We start from the raw sequence: 27,980 nt of genomic DNA, 5'->3' as shown, positions 1-27,980 counted from the left end.
TGATATAAATAATTTAATGAATAATGCCTATTTTACTACTCTTTAAAACAATAAATAAAAAAATGTTTAAGGTACAGTAGCCCCAAACCCATATAATAATTTCCACAACACACATCATCTAAGATGTGCTTTTTGTCCACAGGGCCAAATGAGCCATATAATTGTAGAAACACATTGTTTGTTCTATCTTTATACCACAGAACTCTGTGCATGTAAGAGAGACAATCTCACAGTGGAGGACTTACTTTTATGGACAGATTCTCTCTCCAGCTCTCATTATCACTTTGTAGGAGAGCAGAATATATTACAATACAAGCTGATCCTCAAAAAAATGAGACTCACCTGCTCCAGAGGACATGGCTGCTCTCTCTGTGGGTCACGGTGTAGAATGGCAAAACTGGTAATGTAAATTATAATTAGCATTATAATCCTTGCTTATTTAGTGCTTAAAGACTAAAGTTTTTCTTTGTGCATCAGAAGCACAAAGATTCCAGTTAAAATCTTTAAAGGACCCAGAACCCAATACACCGATCCCTCATATCAAAAGAGTCATAAAAACATTATACAGCCAAAAAAGAAAAGGGTTATTTGCAGACCCTCGGGCATTTCTCTAAATTCAGCTCCTTCAGGCTTTCTTAAGGATGGTGCTCATATTGATTCCCTGTGTTACTTTCCAATCCATATCTCTGGCTGTAATGATTAACACATGCTGCTTTGAAGAAAAAGTGACTCATAGAGCCTCAGTCTTGAGGGCAGTTTGCTTTTCAATTCTACATGCAGATCTTGTCAGTCAAACAAACACTTCAGGTCCATGATGTTAACTTTTTCTGTAATGCTTTGCTCAAGGGCTCATTGGTTTTAGTTTATTGCTCAAGCCAGCAACATTTCTTGATCTAAGCTTTAACCACTACACCACACCAACCACAATTAATCATTGACTAGTAAAATTGCAATTCATGCTAACTACTATTTTACTGTATTTTTCAATGTTCCTGCAAATTGACCCCAAAATTATTAATAAATGTAATGAATTCTCACATGCTAAAATCTTGTAAACTTCCATTAGAATTTGTTTTGTTGTATTTTAACATGTTCTTAGTTTAATTTGACCCAAAACAAATACTTTTATTTTATTGTATTTCTGTATCGCATGGATCATACTGATCCCCAAAATAATAAGTGCGATAAATGCGATACATTTTTAACAAATATCCATTTGAATTTGTTTAATATATTTTTTAAAACGTTATTGTGTCAAATTGAGATCAAAATCGCTTTCAAGAATTTAATTAAAATGATTATATTCAATTTTTTTATTGTATTTTTGTATTGAATGCTTACACCTACGCCAAAATTACATTTTCACAAAATAGGATCATGCTAACTTACACCACTTATCCATTTGGATTTGTTTTTCTGTCATTTTCAACATGTTTTCAACAAGAGCATGAACATGCAACTTAAACACGTCCTCATTTGTCACTTCATGTTAAATAAACCAATGAAAACGCGTTGTTCTTGTCAAATTTGACCATTTTAGAAATTCTGATGTAAAACATTCTGCAAAGAATCCATAACATAAGCGCAAGAATCACTGCCATCTCAGCTCACCTGTACTGTGGAAAGCTCCTTTTCCTCCTGAGGTCTTGACTAATGTGAGAGTGTGTCTTTAGTCCAGGCGTATTTCATCCCTCTACCCCTCCCTGCTTCCCAGAGCAAGCATTCGTAAATCTGGCCGCCCCACCACTCTTTGAAACACATTTATTAGCCCATAAACACTGGCCTTCAAACTATGATAAAACACCGCTGAGCCCAACCTTTGGAATCATCACCCAAGGGAAGTTCAGTTACTCCAGTGTATAAAACGCTGGAAGTGATCGTGGCCATATTGTGTCTAGACTCTGAAGTAGCCTATAAGTGACAGACCTCAGCGGGTTTTTTGAGCCGTCCGTAATTGACTTCAAGTAGGCTACTTTTCTAGGAAATATAGATCATTCTGATGGATAACAAATGGAGTCCAAATGGTCTTAAATAAAATTTTACCTGACATATTGAACAGAGTCGCTTTTTCTGGCAGGTGATGGATGACCTTTTTAATGGAGCGAGAAGAAAAGGAGAGATTGATTGACGCTTGGCGTCTCTGTTCAGAGATAAAAAAAAACGAATCTCCACACCGATGCCTGTGTCAGACAAAGACTTTATTTATTTCGGAGCACAAAGAGCGGCCATACACAGTAGCTGCACAGATATGAGACGAATATGTATTAAATTCTTCTCTAATAGCGAAGCATCTGTAGCGTTAGACTGTGTTCTTGAATAGCCTACATGTGGTTAATATTCAGTGAAATGCTTCTCTCTTTATAAACTTACCTACATTTCTATAACTCGCATAGGTTTATCACAGCAAGTGATGTGTGGAACAACACACACTCACGTACGCAGACGCACACAAATGCAAAGGTTGGTTTCTTAAGAGGCCGACATTTTGGTCCCATTGAACAATGTTTATAAATATGAGTGATATTAAAGAGATAGTTCACCCAAAGATCAATATTGTGTTATTGTTTACTCAGACCCAAAATTCGTTATTCCCCGAAAACCTTCCCATCCCATTCATGCTCGTTTACATTAAAATATGGCGCAGAGTTGCATGTTAACCACGCAAAATGAGTACAACAGAGCGCTAAATGGGATTTGAGAGCTACAGTGGAGATTTTCAGTCTGTTCCTTACATATTCCACATCATATGTGGAATATTTTATGATAGTTATATGCAGTGTTGGGGATAACGCATTACAAGTAAAGTAATCGGATTACTTTTTTCAAGTAACTAGTAAAGTAACACATTAGAGTTACTTCTTTCAAATAAGTAACGCAAGTTACTTTGTTTTCCCATTTATTGACCTATCCCCAAGTTCAAAAAAGAAATCAGGAGTGCAAAGGCACTAACGCTAAATATCATGTTATTTGGGGTCGCTTCAACCTGCGAACATGAAAAAACAGTGACAACAGTGTTAAAGTAGCCCAATTCCGTGTGAAAACCGCGGACTTGGCAACACTGGTTATTCTAGACTAGTTCTAGACTTAATGTTAGCATACATTTGCTCATTTACTTCTTCTGCAATCCAGAATGACAGCCCAGCTGAAAGACTTGCGCCCTCTACTGTAGAGGCGTGAATTTGCATTTCCTTCAGCCTGAGGCTTATTCATTTCACTTTTGGTGTGAAAGGGCTTTTACATTTGCCAAAAATAGAACTTTTTTGTTGTTATAAAAACAAACAAACAAACAGCCCAGATGGGAAAAAATAACACAAAAATAACGTAACGTAAGTTACTTTCCATAAAAAGTAACTGTAACTTTTTTAGGGAGTAATGCAATATTGTAATGCATTACTTTTAAAAGTAACTTTCCCCAACACTGGTTATATGGTGCTTTTTTCTAGCTCACACATGCGGCATGAATTTATTTAGTCGAAAAAGAAACAACAATAGACATTTTTGCCACTCACAACTTCTGGATAGAAATAGCGCATACACAACGATGAAACTGTATGAATGGGCTATGTGTGCATGCATATGCCAGCGTTCAAATTGAAACTAAAATTTTCGCTTTACTTTCTTGTCTCCTTTTGTGTTCTACTTAATAGAGAAAATCATTTGTTTGTAGAGGTTTAAAGACATGACAGTGAGTAGACAATGGCAAAATATTTACTTTAATTTTGGCTGCACTATCCCTTTAAGAAAGTGAACACATAAGCTACAGAAGACGTGTGATGAAAAGGGAAAAGACACAGGTTAGCGGCACTATATGGTGAAGTGAACTTCTCCTGCGGCCTCGGACGTTTAGACTGTGGGTCCGAATGAGGGCAGTGAGCCCGGCAGTGCTGAAGCTGATCAGAGGACAGCGGTATGACGCCCCTTGTGGTACAGTGGTGTTACTATTTTGTTTTTGTGCTTGATCTGTGTAGAATGATCGAAAGATTGTCGGGAGGAGGTGCCCTGGATGTGGGCACACACCCACGCACGCACACATTCATACAAGCTCTACAGTGTCTATCCAAAGGCGCACACACATGCATACACTGTATATTCAAATATATATTCTGCATCACATGTGAATCAATACTTATATCAAATACTTAAGTGTATTTAAATATGTCTGCATATAGTCTATACAATCTACGAGAGAAAAAACAGCAGGTGGGACACAAATGACAATAACATGTGGTCACACCATCAATAACAGTAAAAGTTATTCACTGTTAGACGTTAAAGCAAAATTATTAAAGAGACAGTTCATCCAAATATTAAAACTATGGTGTGTTTTGTACTTTTGTTAGATTTTGTCATTATATAATAAGGGCTACATAGAGAATCTTTTGTTTCTTTTGGTGTTCGATGTAAAAAATAACAGTTTGGAATGGAATTTTTGGGTGAACTGTTCCTTTAAACCACACACACAAGGTCAGTTGGGGAGGAGCCAGAAACGTTAAGAATGATCTGCAGAAAGTGGCTAGTTTTGCTAAAACGACTCACTCAAGACGGACTGTCGCAAAAGGGCACGGACGGAAAGACGGATACAGTTACTGTTCACGTGACGGGACTAGAGGTCTACGTACAAGACACTGGCCCATTAAAAATCCGAGTTATAGTCTCCTCCCCCACAAATCTCTGTCTCCTTTCTCTCCTCTCATAGCCATGGTCTGGAATCAGCTTCATCATTATCACCATCCTCAGCATCAGTGAAGTCGTTCAGCCACGGCTATGTGTTCAACAACACTGAGAAGAAATAAAGCAGACATTACATACCCAACTAACAGGGAACATTCTGAGAACTTTGGCTAACATTGTGTCAAAGTTATGAAAAACTTTATTTCAGTAACATTAACAGAATGTTTGCTCAAAGTTATCTGGTCACAAAAAGTTATACATCATCAGGGCTTGACATTAACACCCGCCAACCAGCCAAAAGTGAGTGGATTTCAGCAGTGGCATGTAAAGCAGTCACTCCTATTTTTCAATTGTAGTCTTTTAAAAAGGCATCTGAAATAATAAACTAAGTGCAATATAGTGTTGTCAAAAATATCGATTTTTCCGATACATATTGATACTGAAATATCTGAAATGCTTCCAATACTCATTTTCCGCAAAATAGATACACGATACCAGTTGCGCTTTCTCGCTCTCTCATCTCTCCGACAGCGAGTTGACACACAAACCCGCCTCCCCTCACTCACTTGTTTCATTTGCTTCGGGTGAATATTGTTGGTGTTACATTGCTTGAATTTTGGTGTGGGGTCGCGTGTATTAATGGCACATAAAGCTGCCTCTCAGAACTAAATTGAGCTCTTTTTCACTTCTTATTGTGATCAAACAGTCAAATACACATACAAAAATGTCAAAATGGCGAGTACTCACATAAACACAGTCTCTTATGTTTGAAGTGAACGTAAACATTTGAGAAAGAAAATGCATGTGTAACAGTATAATGGATCTGTGCGTCAGATCTTAAAGTGACAGCAGCCTAATATACCTGTTGCTGAATTATGATATAATATTAAAAATATCTATATGGCAGTTTTTCCCCATGGTATCGATGTCAAAATTGTGGACAGTGAAAAGGCTAAGTGGCTAGTAACTTGAGAAAACCACTAGCCACAGTGGCTGGTGAGCAAAAAAGTTAATGTCAAGCCCTGGACATCATTCATGGAACGTTTTTCTGAAACATTTCAGTTGGGCATTAGTCTAATTTTTTTTTTTTAAATGTTACTGCGCAGATAGCAAACAATGATCGAAACAATGTTAAATCAATGTTAATGTGTCAACGTTAACCGCATTGAATCAATATCACTTTTGCACCGCAATTGATGTTGAAAAAATGTTGAAATTTCAACAAAAAATCTATGGAAATGGCATTGATGTTGTTCAACATCATGCTTGCACTCTCAGAAAATGAAACACAACTATGTTGATGTATTATAGAAAATGTTTGGTCACCATTTTGGTGGTCAGTGTTTCCTTTTAGTTGGGCAGTTTGACTCTTGGGTTTTTGTGAGAGTTTGTCGTCTTTGTAACAGTGTTAACCAAAACACATAATTTGTTGCAAAGAAAACCAGAAACAAAATGATCCAGTGATATAGTTTTCTACCTCATAAAGCAGAGTAGTTTACTAATCTTGTTCCTGACCAAAAGTGGTTATTTGTTATTAAAATGTTATGTTCACCAGTAATACTTTCTTGCCACAGATCATGCTCTGAATCTTTTAAAAATACATTATGGGAATTTTTTTTTTTTTTTTGACACACAGACATCAAGACAATCAGACAATGGTGACATCCTTCATGCCGCAATGCAAGCTGGGAGCCACCATAGTATACAACTCATGACTCCCAGCATGCATTGCGTCATGAAGGATGTCACCATTGTTGAGATTCATATGCTGATTCTTGATGTCTGTGTGTCTAAAGATTTTTTACACTTTAAATATAAAAATTCAGATTGTCTGATCTGTAGCAATAAAGTATTATTGGTGAATGTAACCTATTAAAAACAAATACACAGTTTTGGTCAGGAGTACAATTAGAAAATGATGAAAACTCTATCACTCGATCATCTTTGTTTCTGGTTTCTTTGCAACAAATTATGTGTTTTAGTTAACACTGTTCCAAAGACCACAAACTCACATGAAAAGCCAAGGAAACTAAAGGAATCACTGATCACCAAAATGGTGACCAAACATTTTCAATAAAACATCAACATCTAAACCTCTGTTAATTCTCAAAAAGAACTTCTGCTGAGATCTTGAGAGATTTAATGTCTTCTTTTATCTTCAGTTGATTACAGGCTGTGAGAGTGCAAGCATGATGTTGAACAACATCAATGCCATTACCATTGATTTTTTGTTGAAATTTCAACATTTTTTCAACATTAATTGCGGGTGCAAAAGTGATATTGATTCAATGCGGTTAACGTTGACACATTAACATTGATTTAACATTGTTTACTTTAGATCATTGCTTGCTATCTGGGTGCTTACTACTTTTTTTTTTCAGATGGTTCAGAGAAATTTCAAAAGTAACATTCCCATAATACTTGCAAAATGATAAAAAAGAGGAAACATTCCCATCATGTTTTCTATAACATTCACATAACCAAGAAAAAACATATTTAAAACGTTTAAAAAAAAAGGTCATTTTGAACATTCTGAGAACATTCAGAAATAACGTTTTCATAACTTAACAGGAACATTAGCAGAATGTTCTTAGAACATATTTTTGTTAGCTGGGTAATACGGCAAATCATCCCACACTTTAGTCATTTCTGACTTTATAATCACATTCATATGGAAAGTCTCTGTACCTGGTATGTTTCAGTTCTCTGCTTTAGGGGTCTCCTTGTCTTTACATGGAAGAATAACAGAGGAACAGCAGTTAAAAATGTTCAGTCAAACTATGACCATATATATTACAAAAGATAGTACTAAATCTTACCCTTGGAGACCACAAGGTTCTCTGCTTGAGCTTCTTCATCTCCTGGAGCCCTGAGAAAGGATAAAGTATAACTGGCGGTGTTTCTGTACAACTAAAAACTCATGCAATGCTTGACAGAACATCAAAGAAGCTGGGTGAGACTAACTTGGGCTTCTGGTTGATACTGCAGCGGCATCTGCGGCCTGCGGGGTGCACACAAGCAAAACGATTTTGAACAAATGGATAAATGTCAAACTTTACAAACAACCTGGTGGGATTTAGTTTGTGATAATGACTGTGATAATAATCCCTTACAAATGTTATCCTTGAAAACTGCATAAAAATGTTGATAGCGAGTGTGTCTTCATTTATCTGCCACTGAGTGTGACATACACTCATGTGTCTAATTTCATTATAAACCTTTGTCTCATGCTCATTTGAATAAAAGCACAGCTGTATAATTAATATCCATGAGGCAGCTCAGTTTAGCTATTCTGCTCTGATCTATTTTGTTTTACTGTACTTTCTGAGTGATTTAGCTTCTGAATGAAGATGAGTTATGACTTAATAATTATAACAACAACAACAAAAAAAGACATTTCTTACTGAGAATAAGGAGCATTCCAAGAGCGAACAGCACCACAGCAAACGCCAAACCGCAGATCCTCAAACTCTCATAGTCTGGTTAAGAAATAATGTTTTTTAATTATTGAAGTAATCTTTCAAGACAGACTCAAGCTTGAAAAAAAAATTGAATTGCAGTTTGCAAACCAGTTTACTTATAACATATTCCCGAATGAAACAGGATATGCAAGGAACTTTGACTTTCTTATTTCAGTCAAACACAATCTGAGTTATATTAAAAAAAAATATTCCGGCTTTTCCAAGCTTTATAATGGGAGTGAATAGTAACCAATAAGCCCCAAAAAAGCACATCCATCATAACAGTAATCCATGAGGCTCCAGTGGGTTAATAAAGGCTTTCTGAAGCGAAACGATGCATTTTTTAAGAAAAATATCCATATTTATAACTTCATAAACTAGAATCACTGGCTTCCATATGCGAGTCGATTACGGCAGAAGAGTGAACTTTGACCTGACGCATGACGCATTGACAAACACAGAAGCGCAGAGGATGGAGCAAAACAAAACATCGGTCATGAATTAGAAGTCTAAAATGAGAATTTTTAAAGAGAAATATCAGAGGAGTTTGAGTTTGTTGCCCAGCCCTATTTGTTTGAACCACGAGAGGCGTCTACTCTCACCTAAGCTTACGCTACTCCTACATCCTACGTCAGAACTCGACTCTATCGCGAATGTGCGGACGGACGTTACCGGAAGATATGATTTGGTCTATAAAGTTACAAACCCGAGTCCAAAAAAGTTGGGACACTGTACAAATTGTGAATAAAAAAGGAATGCAATAATTTACAAATCTCATAAACTTATATTTTATTAGAATATAGATAACATATCAAATGTTGAAAGTGAGACATTTTGAAATGTCATGCCAAATACCGGCTCATTTTGGATTTCATGAGAGCTACACATTCCAAAAAAGTTGGGACAGGTAGAAATAAGAGGCCAGAAAAGTTAAATGTACATATAAGGAACAGCTGGAGCAATTTGCAACTTATTAGGTCAACTGGCAACATGATTGGGTATAAAAAGAGCCTCTGAGAGTGGCAGTGTCTCTCAGAAGTCAAGATGGGCAGAGGATCACCAATTCCCCCAATGCTGCGGTGAAAAATAGTGGAGCAATATCAGAAAGGAGTTTCTCAGAGAAAAATTGCAAAGAGTTTGAAGTTATCATCATCTACAGTGCATAATATCATCCAAAGATTCAGAGAATCTGGAACAATCTCTGTGCGTAAGCGTCAAGGCCGGAAAACCATACTGGATGCCCGTGATCTTCGGGCCCTTAGATGGCACTGCATCACATACAGGAATGCTACTGTAATGGAAATCACAACATGGGCTCAGGAATACTTCCAGAAAACATTGTCGGTGAACACAATCCGCTGTGCCATTCGCCATTGCCGGCTAAAACTCTATAGGTCAAAAAAGAAGCCATATCTAAACATGATCCAGAAGCGCAGGCGTTTTCTCTGGGCCAAGGATCATTTAAAATGGACTGTGGCAAAGTGGAAAACTGTTCTGTGGTCAGACTAATCAAAATTTGAAGTTCTTTTTGGAAAACTGGGACGCCATGTCATCCGGACTAAAGAGGACAAGGACAAACCAAGTTGTTATCAGCGCTCAGTTCAGAAGCCTGCATCTCTGATGGTATGGGGTTGCATGAGTGCGTGTGGCATGGGCAGCTTACACATCTGGAAAGGCACCATCAATGCTGAAAGGTATATCCAAGTTCTAGAACAACATATGCTCCCATCCAGACGTCATCTCTTTCAGGGAAGACCTTGCATTTTCCAACATGACAATGCCAGACCACATACTGCATCAATTACAACATCATGACTGCGTAGGAGAAGGATCCGGGTGCTGAAATGCCTGCAGTCCAGATCTTTCACCCATAGAAAACATTTGCCGCATCATAAAGAGGAAGATGCGACAAAGAAGACCTAAGACAGTTGATCAACTAGAAGCCTGTATTAGACAAGAATGGGACAACATTCCTATTCCTAAACTTGAGCAACTTGTCTCCTCAGTCCCCAGATGTTTGCAGACTGTTATAAAAAGAAGAGGGGATGCCACACAGTGGTAAACATGGCCTTGTCCCAACTTTTTTGAGATGTGTTGATGCCATGAAATTTAAAATCAACTTATTTTTCCCTTAAAATAATACATTTTCTCAGTTTAAACATTTGATATGTCATCTATGTTGTATTCTGAATAAAATATTGAAATTTGAAACTTCCACATCATTGCATTCTGTTTATTCACAATTTGTACAGTGTCCCAACTTTTTAAGATAATTTTCTTACAAAAACATATCACTTCACTACAGAAGGCCTTATATTAACCACTGGAGCCGTATGGATTACTGTCATGATGGATGGATGCACTTTTTTGGGTTTCAAAATCTCGGTTACTATTCACTCCCATTATAAAGCTTGAAAGAGCCAGGATATTGTTTAATGTAACTCAAGATTGTGTTTGACTGAAAGAAGAAAGTCATATACACCTAGGATAGCTTGAGGGTGAGTAAATTATGGGTTAATTTTCATTTTTGGGTGAACTAACCCTTTAAGTTACTTTGCTCAATTGTAACTTTAACCACTGAGTTACCACCATCCGTCCTAGGTGTTAAGCTGTATTTAGTTTGTGTCAAAGGCTTGCAGGCCAAAGAGATAAACTCTGCAGGTTTTTGCTTCTAGGAAACTCCTGGCGTGATGTTGAAATTGTGACCTCGCTCAGAATTGGCTTGCCTCTAGCCACTCTCCAAAAGAGGCCAAACCTGTGAAATGTTGAAGTGGTTGTTGATGTCTGGGCAGCCAAAGAGCACTAGAGCTCTGTCAGTGATTAAACTGGCATCTTGGTTTCTTCCCTGACAACCGCCCTTCTTATCTGGTTGTTCAGATTGTTTGGACAACCTGATCTAGTATCTGCAATTGTAGTGGCATTTTAGAACCATTCTATTTCTTTTCGAATGTATTTTTTCTTTTTAAAATCATCTCAAAATTCAACAGGAGTGCAAGTGACCTTCATGACAGCATGTGATCTTTTCAGTTGTTAGACCTCACTGAGGCTCTGTTTACATTTAGTATTACGATCTCTGTTTTACCACATAGTTGACTGACAGGTGAGTAGGCAGTCCTTCACAGTTTCCCAGGATGCATCAAAACAGATTAGTGTTTACACCACAAATGCGACATGATCACATGCTTCATGTGGTTTCAGCGAGCCTATTTTGACCGTTTTTTTGCACTGACTAAAAACAAAACATCCTTTTTCAAGGATGTATAAAATGAAGATTACTGGAGTACATTTTACAAAAAAATACTGTTTCAGTTTTTCTAATTCAAAATTTCACATTTAGTTCAGTGTTACTTGTTGTTTCTTTGTCATTTTGAAATTTACTAGTAATTTCTGAGTGAAAATTGTTTCTACAGTGTGTTGCAGGTAACGCATTACAAGAAATGTGTTACGTAATCAGATTACTTTTTTCCAAGTAACTAGTAAAGTAATGCATTACTTTTAAAGTTACAACAAATTGGTAATTTGGTACCATGGTTTTCCCATGTATTGACTGACACCTCATCTGTCCCCATGTTGAGAGAAATCGGTAATAAGTGCAGAAGCGTTGTGTGAACATGATGCTTATTGTAGTTCTAGACTACAATGTGAACAGGCATTTACTCATCTAATCGAAAACTTCACCCAATTTCAAAGGACTGCTTACAAATTTTAAATAGTATTGTGGAGATTATCAAAATACTTTGGTTACTATGAATTCTGTAAATTGCTATGTGTGAGGAAACAATCTCATTTAGATCTCATTTAGATAGATCTAAACTGCATCAGTAGGGTGTAATTGCATTCTGAAAGCACAGATGAACATGACTGTACATGAAGTATAACTATGTGTTGTATGTTGAAAGCCAAGATTACCAATTATAATCAACTGTTTTTAAATACCTGCTGTTTGATAAGAATTTTCTATATAGGCTGTGTAAGCTTTGTAAGTATTGATTCTTACCGTATATAAATGGGTTCAAATTCTCCCCTTTTGCACCTGATGGAAAACAATTAGAAATTAGACAAAGAATTAAGCCATTGGTTTTATCATATGTATATGGTAAAACAGTAATAACTTGCCTTGGGGCTCAGATTCAGATTCAGACAAAGCTAAGACAGAAGATCAATGCAGAGAGCAGAATCAAAGATGTGAAAAGAGAAAAACATAGAGGAATCCTTAAACTATGGATGTTTGTGTTCACCAAAACATACAATAACAGAAGCAAAAGAGTTGCATTACGTTATTTTTTTGTGGTGTTTTTTTTTTTTTTTTTGTCCAAAAAGTGATGTAATATTAAGCTAGACTCAATATTGGCAAAAATATGTCATCGCCTAATAAATGTGCTATCTGATTCAGGCATAATGACATAATTTTTGACAGGGTCAGTACAATTTGCTGTAAATCAAACTCTAAAATCGATGCCTGTGAGACACAAGAGAAGACTCATAAGATTAACATCCTTTTGATTTGCCTTCACACATTCAAAGGGAGAGAGCAAGGTCAGGAACATTAAAGAAACAAACAGCAATGAAAAAAGACAGGGAGTGGAAACAGAAAGACTGGATATATAATGCACAGCACATGAGAGATACCTGAAGGAAAAGTGGAAAGCAACATGACAAAAAAAAGGTTGATGGAAAATTACATACAAGGGAAGCCAAGAAGCTTTCTGTTGGTCACTGTGGTAAATCTACTTGAACAGCATGAAATTGTTGTGGGAAATCGGGAAAATTGCAGAACAATGGTACAGGTGACGCACCTTTATGGTAAAAACACAGAAAGCTGTTGCTTGTGTTAACAGTAAATACACCTATAATTCATGATTATTAAAATGTACTTTACCTCAAAAATAAAGGATAATTACTGGCATATATGGTTCCACGAAGAACCTTTAACATTTATTGATCCTCATTGCACAAATAGTGGAAAATGTACCTCATTCTTTATAGTGGAAAAACATGGTTATTTTAACTGCTCAATTAAAGGTTCTCTGGGGAACCAAAAATGGTGTCACTGCAAAACCCCCATTTTGGTATAATGCTGGGTTAAAAACAACCTGGGTTTGTGAAAATGGACAAACCCAGTGATTGGGTTGTGCAGTTGGGTTAAATGTTTGCCCAATGTTCTGGGAAGTTTTATTTAACCCAACTATTGTTTAAAAATTACTAAATGGCTGGCTTAAAATGAACCAAAAATAGGTTGGAAATTAAAAATAAGATTTACTAGAGGCAACAATAATAATCAAAAGGTGAACATTTATTAATAAGCAATTTAATAAAGGTTTATTTTTTATTCATTATTCATTAAAGTTATTAATAAATGTTAATTTATTAAACATATTATTTTACTCAACTATCGTTTAAAAACTGTTTAAATTGTTTAAAAATTACTATATGGCTGGCTTAAAAGCAATATAGTGCGAGCAATATAGTCATTTTTAAACAATAGTTGAGTTAAATAAATCTACCCAGCAGGTTGGGTTAAACATTTAACCCAACCACTGGCTCAAAACAACCTAGTTGCTGGGTTTGTCCATTTTTAACCCAACTTGGGTTATTTTTAACCCAGCATTTTTAGAGTGAAGGAATGAAATAAGGAATGGAGGAAATAAGGGAGTAAAAATGAAGGAAAAGGAAGAAACAATCAAATGAATGAATGGAAAATGGTTGCAGTGTGAAAAATAACCAGATGAAAACCAGTCTGACAGTCATCATTGCACTCAGCAATGGGTGACGGGTTTGTTGACAGAGCTAAAGGATATTTTTTTTTACTAGTTTGCGAGCTGTATGTGTGAGTATGAATCTAGTACACATGTGCTGCTGGTTTCATGTGGCCTAATTGTGGATTGGGCGGAGCCTCTCAGAGGACTGAGATGGATGGGAATGTATTTAAATGGATGCTCTCATTTCACAAATGAAGTTTGTTTGGCAAAAGCAGGACGACAATTCACAGACATGTAAAACACATACACCGTATAAACATGGAACTTTAGATCAGTCTACTGAAGAACTATAGAGAGCCTGGACACACACATACACATGCTAGGAAAAGGTCACTGATCAAATTCTCAGTTAAGAAATCTAGCATGGCGCAAATGTGTCATCATGTCAAGGCGTTTTTTTCCCCCCATTTTCTTCCAGCTCTTTCTGATCCCGATGGACACAGGGAGACTGGAGTGAGATGGAGGGGGGCACTTACCCGCCACTAGGAGGGAAAAAAGGAAGACCAGAACAGTTTCCATGGCAACTGCAATGGGGAGAGAGAGAGAAAGAAAGAGAGAGAGAGAGAAATAGTAAATAGAGTGAGAATCTGTGTTAGTGGGTTACATGTTTACCACATTCAGAAAGACTAGAAAGATCTCACAAGCTCACAGTATTCAGAATCACAATTACACACTGTCCTTGACTGGCATATTGTCATTGTACCTATGCAATATTGAAAGAGCCTGACAGCAGCATCAGGTTGAATTTAGACGCCCTGTAGCCTCATAAATCACAGATACACATCTTGTGGTTTTTGAAATCTTTTCTCAGAGTTCACTGCATAAACATGCAGTGGTATGACCAAAATTTTGTAAATTTTCCAAAATTCAGTAATTTGGTATCAGGTTAAAGGCATATAATAAAATATACATATTACAACATACACTACCATTCAAAAGTTTGGACTGGGTACAATTTATTTATGTTTTTGAAGGAAGGCCGCATTCATTTGATTAAAAACAAAAATTGTGAAAAACACTGCCCGGCCAAAAAAGTTGCCATTTGGTTAAATAGGCAAATAATTAATGACTGGATCATTATTGCAGTGATTATTATGTTTCTAACATGTTATAAGTTTGGCAACAGTTCTTCTAACCCTAATTGATGGAGTGTGTAGCTTTTCATTTCGTAAAGTCCCCCTGTATCAATAATTTTATTCCTTAAAACTCATCTTTGGCCACCAAAATTACATATTTGAACTTTTTTTCCTGTGAAAAAAATAAGCTTGAATGTAACTCTACACCCTTGTCTCATTTAATATATGTGGATCAATGAATATTCAAATTAGCCCCGCCTCCACTTGCTCACGCCAGCTCAGAGATCCACTCGGTCAACTTTTTTTATTTATTTATTTAACCTTTATTTTACCAGGCAAATTATTAAGAACATGTTCTTATTTTCAATAAAGAACATGTTCTTATTTTCAACTTAGGGGCCGTTCACACAGAACATGTTTTTCTATTGCCATACGCTACTTTCCCATTGTTTTTCTATGTAAACACAAGCTTGACGGACATGCATGACCATTACGTTTGCGTCTTTTGCAGCACCTCGCACATGAGCACCACATTTTTAAGACGCCTCGTCAAGGTAAAAGAATTTCAACTTTTACACATAGCGCCGCCCATCAATGTCAGTTCCAAAACAGTGGACCAATCAGAAGAACTCGGAGGCGGGGCAAGCGTTGCAAGCTTCTGTTTATAGTAACAAGTTGCCATGACAACTGTTTTATTTGGCAACTGTTTTACATGGCGGAGGAAGCGTTCATTATTATCTTATTTTCTTTTTTTCCATGTCAAAACTCGTATCTATCAATTCTGCTGTTTGCCTATATTTCTATTATTTCCGTTATTGTCATCATTGCATCACATCTCAAAAGCGCGTCTCGAGACCCTCGCGTTCTACGCTGCGCTTTTTTTAAAGTTTGAGACTGTCTTTTTTTAACTGCAGTTTTAAGGAGAAAATACTCAGCAATGGAGTTGACATATGAATTTGCATGTTTTGTCTTAAAGCATATTAAAAAACACTACATAGACATATAAACAACATTAAAAACTTGATTTTCACCACAGGGGGTTTTTAAACAACCATGTAGGAAGATGTATCATGGCCATATTCCAGGATGACAAAGCCAAGATTCATCAGGCTCAAATTGTGAAAGAATGGTTAGGAGCGAGCATGAAGAATCATTTTCACACATGAATTGGCACCTCTGAGTCCAGACCTTAAATTCATTGAAAGTCTTTGGGATGTGCTGGAGGAGATCTTGAGCAAAAATTGATGTACCTCTTGATGGAAATAAATGTTGTGAAGCACTCTGTACTCTGTTCATCATATAAAGTGATCGTGTCTCTTCAGAAAATTTGGATTAAACGGCTCAATTCATATGGATTAGTTTTACGATCTCTTTATGAACTTTTTGATGCCTCATAGATCAGTTGTGTAGCTGACTATGGAGGGACAGAAAGTTCAGAAATTAATTAATGACAGAATTTTCATTTTTGGGTGAATTATCCCTTTAATTCACCTGTTCATGCTTATTTTGATTTCTCTCTCTGTGTATTTAAAGGTCAACAATGCCTTCAAAATGAGCTGTTTCACTGTCTCTATCTGTCTTGCCTTTTACATTATTCTCAGTGCTTTGACTTTCTGTCAGTGAGTGCTGTACTAACATTTGTTATAGGAGGACAAAGTCGTTTGTTCGGTGTCATGAGCAGGATATTGCTGCCAGCAGTCCCACAATCCCTATGACAGCTTTCAGGGACCCGATCAGAGCAGTGTCATTTACTAGGACATTAAGCATTGGAGAGCTATCGACATGAAAATGACACAGGGTAGAGGAGATTAACTGCCCTTGACCGCAGGAAGGACATTTATCCTACTTCTCTAAGTGTTTCAAGAAATGGATTGTGTCACAGGAACAATATTTTCAGATGGACACTTCATTTACCCATTCACAACATGGTCGTTGAGCTCAGCTTTCCAAACTCGTGAAAAATCTCTTCATCTCTCCAGCATGTGACAGCTCTAGTCCCTTTAATAGACAAGCCACAAAAACCAATCTAAAATATAATTAGAAAAACAGAAACAACCAATGTTCACAGACAAATCAGACTTCAAGTAATTGTCTTTATGAAAATGTCAGACAGTAAAAGAGTTCAAAATATTTGTTCAATCATGTAGCCATATGGCTTAACACAGAAAAGAAAAATACCTTTTTAAATTCTAAAAATACCAAACACCCCTACTGCTTCTCTACCTTCGAAGCCAATCCTGCCATTGCCACCCTGGTGTTAAGTAGGGCATCATCATCTCAAAATGGTGTCATGGTCAACCTGTGAAAGGGAACCGGGTCATTCTGATAAAATGGTGTTCCCAGGTCTAAGAAATGATGAAATTAACTAACACTTCACTCACCTAACACAATTTGATGTGCAATGCAACACAATAAAGACAGTTCAACAAACAAGTGAGCAAATATATAAGGAAAACCCAAGGAACGTCCCAAAGACCCTCTTGTTTGAGAAACTTCACAACTACTCTTATGGTTATGCCACGGATTCTGAATGTGTCAGTAGTTTTCAAAAGATTAACTCTAAACTCTAAGATAAACTTCTAAAGTCATGTTAGAACTTGAGCTGTTTCTGACAAATTACCGTAAAAGCAATGTGGCAGTGTGATTGTGGGATTTCACGTTTACACATAAATAAGAAGTTAATATTAAGTAACTTACATTTTAGACGTAGTTGCTTCAGATACTTTGCCCTGCCAGCTGTGTTTCAAACATGGAGTAACACACATTTTGTTCTTGAATACTTGCATGTTTTGAATGAATTGTTTGTGTCAATGGTTCCATTACTCATTCCCACTTGTTTCATCCCTGAATGAATCACCATTCATGAATGAACTGATTTAAATGACTCACTCATAAAGACAATGGTGAAGCTGTGAGTTAAATTAGGCTGCTTAAAAAACAGCCATGTTATCATCTTGTTGCTGAAAAATAATGTAGCTTTCAGTAACAAAAGTTATTTATAAAATTCATACTAAGTTTCTGTGCTCCTGAATGTTTTGTGTGCAAAATCTCTTAAACTTTCTGCCTTAACAAAATAAGCTGTTTTTGTGTGAACACATACATGCACGTGTGGTTCATAAATAAGAAAAGTTATCTTTGTGGGTAAATGTTGTTCCCTTGTGCTGGTGTAACCCATCCGGTCCTACTCACCCCGCTCTGGGGTGCGTTTCTCAAACGCATCGTTAGTCAACTAACATCGCAAGTTCCGTTTTTACTTACATAGTTCAACGATTTGGGGTCCTATTTTAACGATCTAAACGCAAAGTGTAAAGCGCACGGCACAGGTGCACTCAGGGCGTGTCCAAATCCACTTTTGCTATTTTAACAACGGAAAAACGGTCCGTGCGCCGGGGCGCATTTTTGAAATGGGTTGTCCCTATTCTCTTAATGAGTAATGGGCGTAACGTTCAATAAACCAATCAGAGTGTCATCTCCCATTCCCTTTAAGAGCGAGACGCGCTCGCGCCATGGCGGCTTGCTATTCACATGGCGTACATGCGATGAGTCAGTTAATATATATGTGTGTGTATTGGCACGATTGTTCAATTAATTAGCCAATTTCGTTCATCATTATAAGTAGTAATAGGCTGAATTGAAAATAGGTAGCCTAATTCTAATACACGCAATGACTATTCATCATTACATTTTTATATTTATGTAGCCTACACAATAATATTCTTTTACACTGTAATCCTTTTGTTTTTAATATTTGGCATGTTTGTGTGATGCGCATCCCTGTGTGTAATAAGCAAAGTCAACGCACACTGTGGACGCGCCCAGAGGCGCAGTTTCTACGCGCTCTAACAAAAAAATATTGCGCCATTGACTTTAGACTTTAGACCACGTTTGAGTTGGTCTATGGCGCAGTCTATTTTCAGCTCCTTAAAATAGCAATGTGCCTGAACACACCTCTTTTTTAGACCAGCACGCCCATGGGCGCACTAACTGGCGCAAATGCATTTACTAATTTAGGGCGTGGCACTGAACGGGAAAACGCGAACGGCGCCGGATGTAAACTAGCAAACACACTTGCGCTGCGCCTTGCGTCACATTGCGCCGGGTGTATTATAGGGCCCTTGGTGTTTCCCGAAACCATAGTTCAAACGAACATTCGCAAACTGCATCGCAAACTTGTGTGGTTGGAACGACAGCTCTCGAGCTGTGGTTAGAAGCATAGTTTCTTGTTTTTATTACATGTGGACTTAATAAATCGTTATCTTGAGCAAAATAAGCAAGCTGACATTAAGTACAGTGTATTTCTTTTATTACGAATATATACAAATGTCTTTTATATATTTTAGTTTGTCAAGAGATTGAAAGCACCGTTTTTGGAGAGTGTGCATGTGCGTACGTGCTCTAGTACGTCAGAACAAGCATTTGATTTAATCTGGAAATAAAGCAAAATAACTGAGAAAAATAAGAATTAGTCCTCTAATGCCATGTCCATAATTATAGCAAAAAATCTAGCATTAATTCGATCTCAAACGGATTCATTTAAAGAAGTTATTACTCGCCACCTGCGTGACGTCATTCACCAACGTGGTTAAACGACAGGTTTACGACAATACGGTTTCGGGAAACAGTCGTGACTAGCTAGTTGATTTATTCAACGATGCATCGTACTATGGTAGTTCAGCAGCAAGTTACATTGTTGTTTCGGAAACGCACCCCTGAGCGGGACTCGAACCAGCATCACCAGCATGGGTGGCGGGCGAGCTAACAAGGATGCTAAAGGCCTTACACAGCTCTCACTAGCTGGTCTCCGTTACACTCACCCCCCTAAACCTCACTCCCATCTGGGTCACGGCACCAATGTAACCCCTTCCAGTCCTACATGCCATATCTGGATGTCTACATCTAAATCCGAATCAGATTTAGATGTAGACAGTGACATCCAGATATCGGATATCTGATTTAAAACCACATTTGAGTTGTGGAAGAAAATCAGATCTAGTATGGATTTTTGTGTTAACACGACATGCAATATTCGCTCTGTTTCAGATTTTTTTCTGCCTAGAATGAGAAAAATGCTATTGTAACATTGTCTCTGTTCTGTTCAACATTTTCTCTTTAAAATATGTGTTTAATCTCTCTGGCAAAGCATTTGAGGACTTATGAAGGGGTTGAAATAATATAATGCTTTGGAAGTTTGAAAAGCATAAACCACATATATTTAAGAATGGCCACTGAAAAACTCGTACCTGTTGAACAATTCTGAATATGGAGGATATCAATGCTTGGACTGACAGGATTTTCTGTCTGTAGAGTATAATTCTGTCTCATAATGTTGTACTCACTAATGTTGACATTTTACTGCTGTTCTAACTCTTGGTTACCAGATGTCCAAACAGAAGAAGGAGCAAATGAGCCAGAACCACAAGGAAATGATGGACATCTGGGAAATCTTCCTGTAGCACCATAAAATACCATCTTGGATAACCTCATATGTTTTTTTATTTTATTTCCCCAACTATATCAAGAGACACATGGCTCTAGCTACAACTATAATGTTTGATAATGTTAACAGCATAGCTCAGTAAATACCTCCCTTATCTTGGTCTTTTTTCAGAGCTTCAGTCTTATCAGCATGTCACCCATTGTAGAGGCACTGCTGCCTGCTAATGGACAATGTCAGACTCAATGAATTCACAAGAAGCACAAGTGTTTGGAATGAGCCGATAAAAACAACATAGTTGAGTTATTCTCATTTGAGCATCATCATCTCAAGCATCACTGATCCATTCCAACATAAAACAGACTACACCAGGAGTATTACTAAAGGCTATTAAAAACATTCTATCGTGTTATAACAGGGTGTTTTGTGTGTATTGTAAACAGCAGACAATGTCTGTCAGATCAGATTGATTTCTCTCATCCCAATAGCAAGCAGTCCCTAACAGACATAACCAGAAAACATTTACACTCGTGTTTCAATATTCGTGACACTAAAGAACGCACACCCATTCAAATTATGAATTTTGTCAACAACACTGATTATTGGTAGTTATTGGTATGGGATAAAGTTAGGATTATGTTTTTCCATGTCATACTTGGTTTTAATGCCTTTTAAATCATTCCAGTGGATTGAAAATTAATAAGCAGTTTTTGCTTGACTGAGTGGACTGAAAAGAAGGAACAATTTTAAAAAAATACTATTTCATTTTTTTGTTTGTTTTTAATTTTATTTTAATATTAAAAGTTCAGTTACGCTAAAGCTGATATTCGGATATTCTTATGTTTTGTTCCTGAAAAAGTTGTACACATTAAGAAATAGTGTTTTTTTGTAAATAGACAACTGAATGGTTTGCACTCACATGAATAGAATACTGTACTTATAATAGTTTTTATGAAACATGTTTTAATTATGTATGGTGCGGGACGCTCCATTTAGTGTATTTCGCCATGTTGTAATTGAGTGGTGCAGTGAGGATGCATTTTTGTAGGCCAAAAAGCGGAAACAATTTAGCATCCATCATATTTAAGTCAATGGGTTTTTTGAATGGGTTTTTGGTTAAATGGCTGAAATGAGGTCTGTGGTTAACACAAGCTCAAGACACTTATGTTTTATTCTACGACATAAAATACATCAGTATTAGCCCACTCATGATTTTTTAAGCTGTTATGTGTCTTGAAAAAGGTGGTTAAATGGGGCTAAATGGCTCAGTTCACTTTTACAGCCTGCGTTGTGCTCTTATAATCACACTCTTACAAACTATTCTAACATAAACTTGAAGGGAAAATGTTTTTTAGATAAAAAAGAGCTGTTGGAAGCTTAGTGGTGGTGGCGTTGAAGTCGTGGGACTGTGATGTAGATTGTTTATAGCCTATACCTTTAGCTTTTTATCTCTGGTGATTGTATTTAGTCTTCAAAATTCATAAAGGTTATGTTGATGGACAAAATGTGTAAGTATCATACTTTTGTTGATCACATAGCTTACTTGTTTGCAATAATCCAAAAGCCTGTGGAAAAATCCTAGTGGGTTTTTGTCAAGGAAACCAGTGTGATGCTAACTTCTGAGTTGGCCTACAAATTTACGTCATCCCTGCACCATGTGACCTGTGCTGGTTCAATAAACGTAGAGAAAATCCTCAAGTTCACTGGCTGCCGCCTCTGTAGATACGCTAGTAGCGTAGTGTTGTTTGGTGATGCTATGAGCAAAGATTAGATAATGGATTAGACACTAATTATCATGCTTTACTAGCATGTACCTGTAAGATTTGATGATTAAGAAAATCTTGAGTAGTGATGACCAAGATACTTCTTTTTGGTTGGAGAGGTCAAGGAAACAAATTTTGTAATTGTTCCGCTCTCTAAAACTCTTTATTAAAATCTGAGAGATTTCCCCCCTTTGATAGCTATGTAACTATATGAATAGCTATGTGAATAAGCCTAAATTCAATCCGTTCATCATATAAAGTGATCGTGCCTCTTCAGAAAATTTGGACTAAACCACTCAATTCATGTGGATTATGGATAGTTTTACGATCTCTTTATGAACTTTTTAATATTCAAATTGTCAGTTGCGTGGACAGAAATCACTCAGATTTCATTAAAAATATCTTTATTTGTGTTTCGAAGATGAACGAAAGTCTTACAGGTTTGGAACGGCATGAGGTTGAATAATTAATGACAATTTTAATTTTTGGGTGAACTAACCTTTTAAGTTTGCGAATCCTATATATTTAAGCTACGAATCAGCAGAAGAACCAGAATCAGAAAGAGCTTTATTGCACAAGAATTTTTTTCTTCGTAATGAAGCTTCCACTTTACATAAATACAACAACAAAGGACATAATAATAAAACTAAAGAACAAAAAAATGAAAAAGTTTAAAGAAAAAAGTATAAAGACCAGGTTTACTTTGTTTACTCATGGATGCCTTGACTTTGGCTTTAATAAACAACCTCTCCTCAGCAGACAAATGGAGTACTGATGCAGCCAATTCATTTCTCCTTTCAAGTAATGCCTGCCCAGTCGGTCGCTGACCCGTGTAATTCACCCTTAAAGTCAAATGAGACTATGTTGTCGGCTACAGATATTTCCGGTGTTCCCTGGAGGACAAAAGGATGACAGTCGGTCTATCTAGATGGCTTGCGAATGGGATAAAACATAATTCACTCCCTATGACTTTTTTGTGAATTATGGATTTCTTTACTGACGAGTAGCAAATACAAACAACCAACCTACAGAGTAGTGATGGTTAGAGTTGTTAGATTATGTAAATTTCTTATTTATTTATGTTTTAGTTTTGAGTTGTAGCCTGCTCAGTGTCCTACATTGAGCGTCGCATCTGAAACCGAACAATTTGTCTTAAAGATATGGCGACAGGTTACAAATGAAGTGCATGGTGTTGTGCTATTTTTGTTGCACTGATTTCATCATCAAATACTGCTTCATCATAGCAAAGCAGTAGTTACTAGACCATATGTTGGAAGCTGAGAGAATCTGACCTCAATGATATGACTCGCACTATGAATGAGAGCAAATAATATTATCAACAGAGCCTGCCGCCAGCTGAGAGTTCTTGTGACTAGGTGTAAGAGGAGTGCAAGTGTTCACTCACATTTATTCTGCCAGAACTGGAGCAGATTCTCTCCCCATCTAATTATCGCTCTTTTTTATGCACCTTTAGGCCCAGTAAAAACACCACATAGGAGAGAAACTTCTCACTCCAATTACCATCAATAGTATATTTTAGGTAGAATGTGTTGCTGTGGGAAATATGTTTTGGGTTTTCGTTTTTGTCTTCTAAATGGAAAAACGAAGAAAGCATTCATTTATCACATATTCGACCCTCCTCATGAAAATAAATAAACAAATCTCGAATCGTTTTTTCATATTTTTATTTTAATCACACTTTTTTCTAATTCGCCAAATGGAAAAACAATAAAATAAAAATGGATAAACAGTTTGAATATTCGATCTCTACATGGGTGGGAATAAAACACCCCTTTCCTCTGATTGGTCTACCAAAGATCAAGCCGCGCCATCAGTTCTCAGCTCCAGAATCAGCTCCGCGCAACAGTAGACTATATATCCGATACATTTGTACAGATTATTACAGAGTTTATTGCAACTACATTTAATCTTGTTCTCATCAAACAGCCAGACTAATAAATGGCTCGACACAACCGTGCCAGGGCAGAGCCTAGACAGAGCTTTCTTCTGTATTCAGAAAGAAAGAAAGAAAGAAAGAAAGAGGTATGATGGCAACTTGAAGAATTAAAAATCACATAACACTTAAATAATACAATAAACATGAACTAAACGACATAAAATGGAATATAAAATAATAAAACTGTCCATATATGCTGTCTTTAAATTCTTTGAATAATTCAAGTCATGTGTATATTTCTGTATATATATGTGTATATGTGTATATTTTCTGTATATATATGTGTATATGTGTATATTTTCTATATATATATATATATATATATATATATATATATATATATATATATATATATATATATATATATATATAGAATATAAGTTTTTTAAAACCAATTTTTATTAAAAAAAAATATAATCAAATGTTATGCATCATGCCAGGACTTCTATGAACATCTTTTTATGGTCAATTATAAAGCCACTCAACTTTTTACTAATACAATTTTAACAATATTTTGCAGTAAAATTACATTTCTTGTCTATTAATATAATATTTTCAAAGTATATGGTCAATTATAAAGCGACTCAAACTTTTTACTAATAAAATTGTAACAATATTTTCCAGTAAAATTATATTTCTTGTCCATTAATATAATATTTTCAAAGTATATGGTCAATTATAAAGCGACTCAAACTTTTTACTAGTAAAATTGTAACAATATTTTCCAGTAAAATTACATTTCTTGTCCATTAATATAATATTTTCAAAGTATATGGTCAATTATAGAGCGACTCAAACTTTTTACTAAAAAAAATTGTAACAATATTTTCCAGTAAAATTACATTTCTTGTCCATTAATATAATATTTTCAAAGTATATGGTCAATTATAAAGCGACTCAAACTTTTTACTAATAAAATTGTAACAATATTTTCCAGTAAAATTACATTTCTTGTCCATTAATATTATATTTTCACAGTATATGGTCAATTATAGAGCGACTCAAACTTTTACTAATACAATTTTAACAATATTTTCCAGTAAAATTACATTTCTTGTCCGTTAATATAATATAATTTGTAATTTTTTACATGGTAAGGCAATTTATAGGTCATCTGTTCATTACATGCACCTATTTATAGTTTTTTATATTTATATTCTACATAATTTTAATGGGATAACAATGACACTACATATCACAATTTCATATCCAGCACGAACTTCAGTATTTGCCGGCTGTTTAGAATGTTGTGCCTATTCTCTCCCTCTGTTTTTATGCACAAAATAATATCTGACACCATTGTGATTAACTAAATTGCATTTTTATTTTCCATTTAGAAATGATGTGATGCAGGGAAGAAAAAAAAAAAACTAAAATGCCTGCGGGGGTGTTGATGACAGAAAATGGCAGGCCTATACAAAAGACTGCAAAACAAAATTAATCCCTTTTTGTAAGCTCATATGATTTTTGATTCATACATCAGCTGTCATATGCAATGACACCCATAATTATCCTACTCCTTACCACATTTCAGCACAATATGTAGAGATATTGTAACAGATCTAGGATTTCAGTTTATTGAATAACATTTCTCAGTGAACAATAGGTCATCGTTGACTATTTAAGGTGAGACCCCTAAACCTTTGATCAACCACAACGAGGGTAAATTGTATCCATGACAACAAAGCTTTCATTGGCGCGCTGCCAGACTCGCCTCTACAAGGGTGAAGAAATATTGCTATGGCAACTGTATCCGTCAGGTGATTACGATTATTAATACAGAAAGCTGGCTGTAGTTTTGAAAGAGATAGTGATGGTAACCTAGAAACTGAAAACGATGGCTATCATTGTTTGATAATGGGCAGAATATCTATCATGTAGGCTATAAAGTGGGAGCTGCAGGGCAAATCAGATATTATTTAGAAATCAAAACGTGACGATATTATTCGGTACATGATGGCATGTCAGAGAAATCGTAAAAATGAAGGACACAAGATACAACTGTCTTGTTATTTATCACCCTGAGTGTACATAATCCTAATCATTACACCACTACATTCCAAACAAATGAATAGACATGCAGTTTTAAATTGTGAGTATGTCATAAAGGTCATTATTAAGAACTATTTAACCATTGACCAATCAGAATCAAGTATTCCAGAGCGCGCCGTGTAATAAGCACATTTACTCTACGCCCTCAGTTCATAATGTATCGATTAGTGCCGAAGATAACGCGCTACCTGTTGTGCGCGCGGAGCTCAGTCGTGGTCATCACCGGACCCCTCCCAACCTGTGGATTTCCTTCAGCATGCATACTAAAACCTAATTTCCCCACACTTTTTTTCCCCACGCGCTGATACATTTCCCTCTCAGTAATTAAACTCTAATCCGCTCGTGCGCCATTGTCATTTTTCCCTCTCCTCTCATTTTGGATGATGATACATTCGCATAATTTCCTTATTATTACACAAATAAATAGCTCAGATAACATTTTGCCGAAACATAACATAAATGATGTATGTAAATAGTAATTTAACGCTTTAATGAGGCAACAACGCACAAAACAATTCGGACACACCCTCGCGAAACAACAACAGCGCGCTGTACAGCAATTTGTATTCATACACTAATTTAATATCCATAAAAATAAATCATTTAGAAGTCTGTATTCACTTCTGCTATGTGTAAACTGAATTATACATTTAAAAAAAATAATAATATGGCTGAAGGAATGTCCACAGCCCATTTATTAAATGTGTTTACATTACTTAAGACTGATGATGTCATTGGAGTAGCCTAAATCGAGCAATTACGCATGTCATTCCCCAAATACCACATTTATAACGAGTAAACAGCATGCAACAGCACCAAGACTATAAAACAACAGCACACGCCCTAGTTGGAAAAGTGACTTCATACCCTACCTCGTCTCGTCTCCTTAAGGGTACTTGTAAGTGGATGGGCAACAGTGGGGCAAACGCTGCTTCCTATTGACACGATCCGCACGACTGTCGGGTTGTCAAGACGTTGTCTGTTAAGTGGATTATTTGACGTTGTGAAATGTAACGAAAAGTTATGGATGGACAAAAATCCGAGCGTTTGATATTGTATGGCAGCTAACCAGGTTCACCTTCTGTTTTTCTGATATAAATATTCTGACTGTTGGCTTGTCCCTTGTCTCTTCTCTCGCGCTCTCTCGGTTCCCGCCCCGCCACGCGCGCAATGAGAGACACCGCACGCGTTGGTTGGTTGGACTTTATAAGCGTGTACGAACACATACAACACAAATCTTCAGTGCCTATCCAAAAGTCTGTGCTTAGCCTTTCCTCATGACTCCACAATAAGATGTGGAGTTTGTTTTACAGCCTTCTCACAAATTTGATATCTTTATTAGGCCTATGTTTCTTGTAGTTTAAATGGAACTCACATTCAGATTTCTCTTTCTTCGTTTCAGCATGTTAGATTCAAGATTTCTCAATACCAAAGACCATCAAAAGTCAGACATTTCAATACTCTCTTAAAAATCAAGCTCGTTTATTTAAACCATGAAGAACATTTACCATTCATAGTACCTTTCAACTGTTGCAATTTTTAAATGTTCTTTTAAGAACATGGTTCTGTGGAACCCAAAATGGTTCTTCTATGGCACTGCTGTGAAAACTCCATTTTGGAACCTTTATTTTTAAGAGTGTATGAACGCAAACATTATCATTATATTCTTTCAAGACCAAAACATCTTAGTTATGCTATCCACATTCATTTCATACCTGTTTTGTAAATACTGTATACAGTATATTGACAATTGTTCTTTTTTCTTTAAAAAAAAAAAGGTGTTTTAGGAGAAACATCAGGAAGAAAA

At 36.3% G+C, this 27,980-nt stretch overlaps 1 protein-coding gene across 4 annotated transcripts; it reads right to left on the bottom strand.

Moving 5' to 3' along the window:
• Positions 1-3,299: 3,299 nt before the first annotated feature.
• fxyd6 (FXYD domain containing ion transport regulator 6) lies at positions 3,300-27,862 on the bottom strand. 4 transcript variants are annotated; one of them, XM_048160398.1, is made up of 9 exons: positions 27,046-27,584; positions 14,368-14,415; positions 12,249-12,278; positions 12,130-12,165; positions 8,076-8,150; positions 7,636-7,672; positions 7,491-7,540; positions 7,360-7,398; positions 3,300-4,779 (listed from the first exon to the last, which is right to left on the bottom strand). In XM_048160398.1, exons 2-8 carry the CDS (start codon positions 14,408-14,410, stop codon positions 7,370-7,372), a joined length of 300 nt encoding a protein of 99 aa, XP_048016355.1. In that variant the 5' UTR covers positions 14,411-14,415; positions 27,046-27,584; the 3' UTR covers positions 3,300-4,779; positions 7,360-7,369. The 4 variants fall into 4 exon arrangements, with proteins under 4 accessions (XP_048016355.1, XP_048016354.1, XP_048016357.1 ...); XM_048160397.1 differs by lacking the exon at positions 27,046-27,584 and adding an exon at positions 16,882-16,900; XM_048160400.1 differs by lacking the exon at positions 12,249-12,278 and having other exon boundaries at positions 27,046-27,862.
• Between the last annotated feature and the right edge of the window lie 118 nt (positions 27,863-27,980).

Source organism: Megalobrama amblycephala, linkage group LG16, assembly GCF_018812025.1.
Source record: "Megalobrama amblycephala isolate DHTTF-2021 linkage group LG16, ASM1881202v1, whole genome shotgun sequence".
NCBI classification, from domain to species: domain Eukaryota; kingdom Metazoa; phylum Chordata; class Actinopteri; order Cypriniformes; family Xenocyprididae; genus Megalobrama; species Megalobrama amblycephala.
The sequence above is the reverse complement of the archived record's forward strand: the minus strand, read 5'-3'. Positions and strand labels throughout refer to the sequence as shown.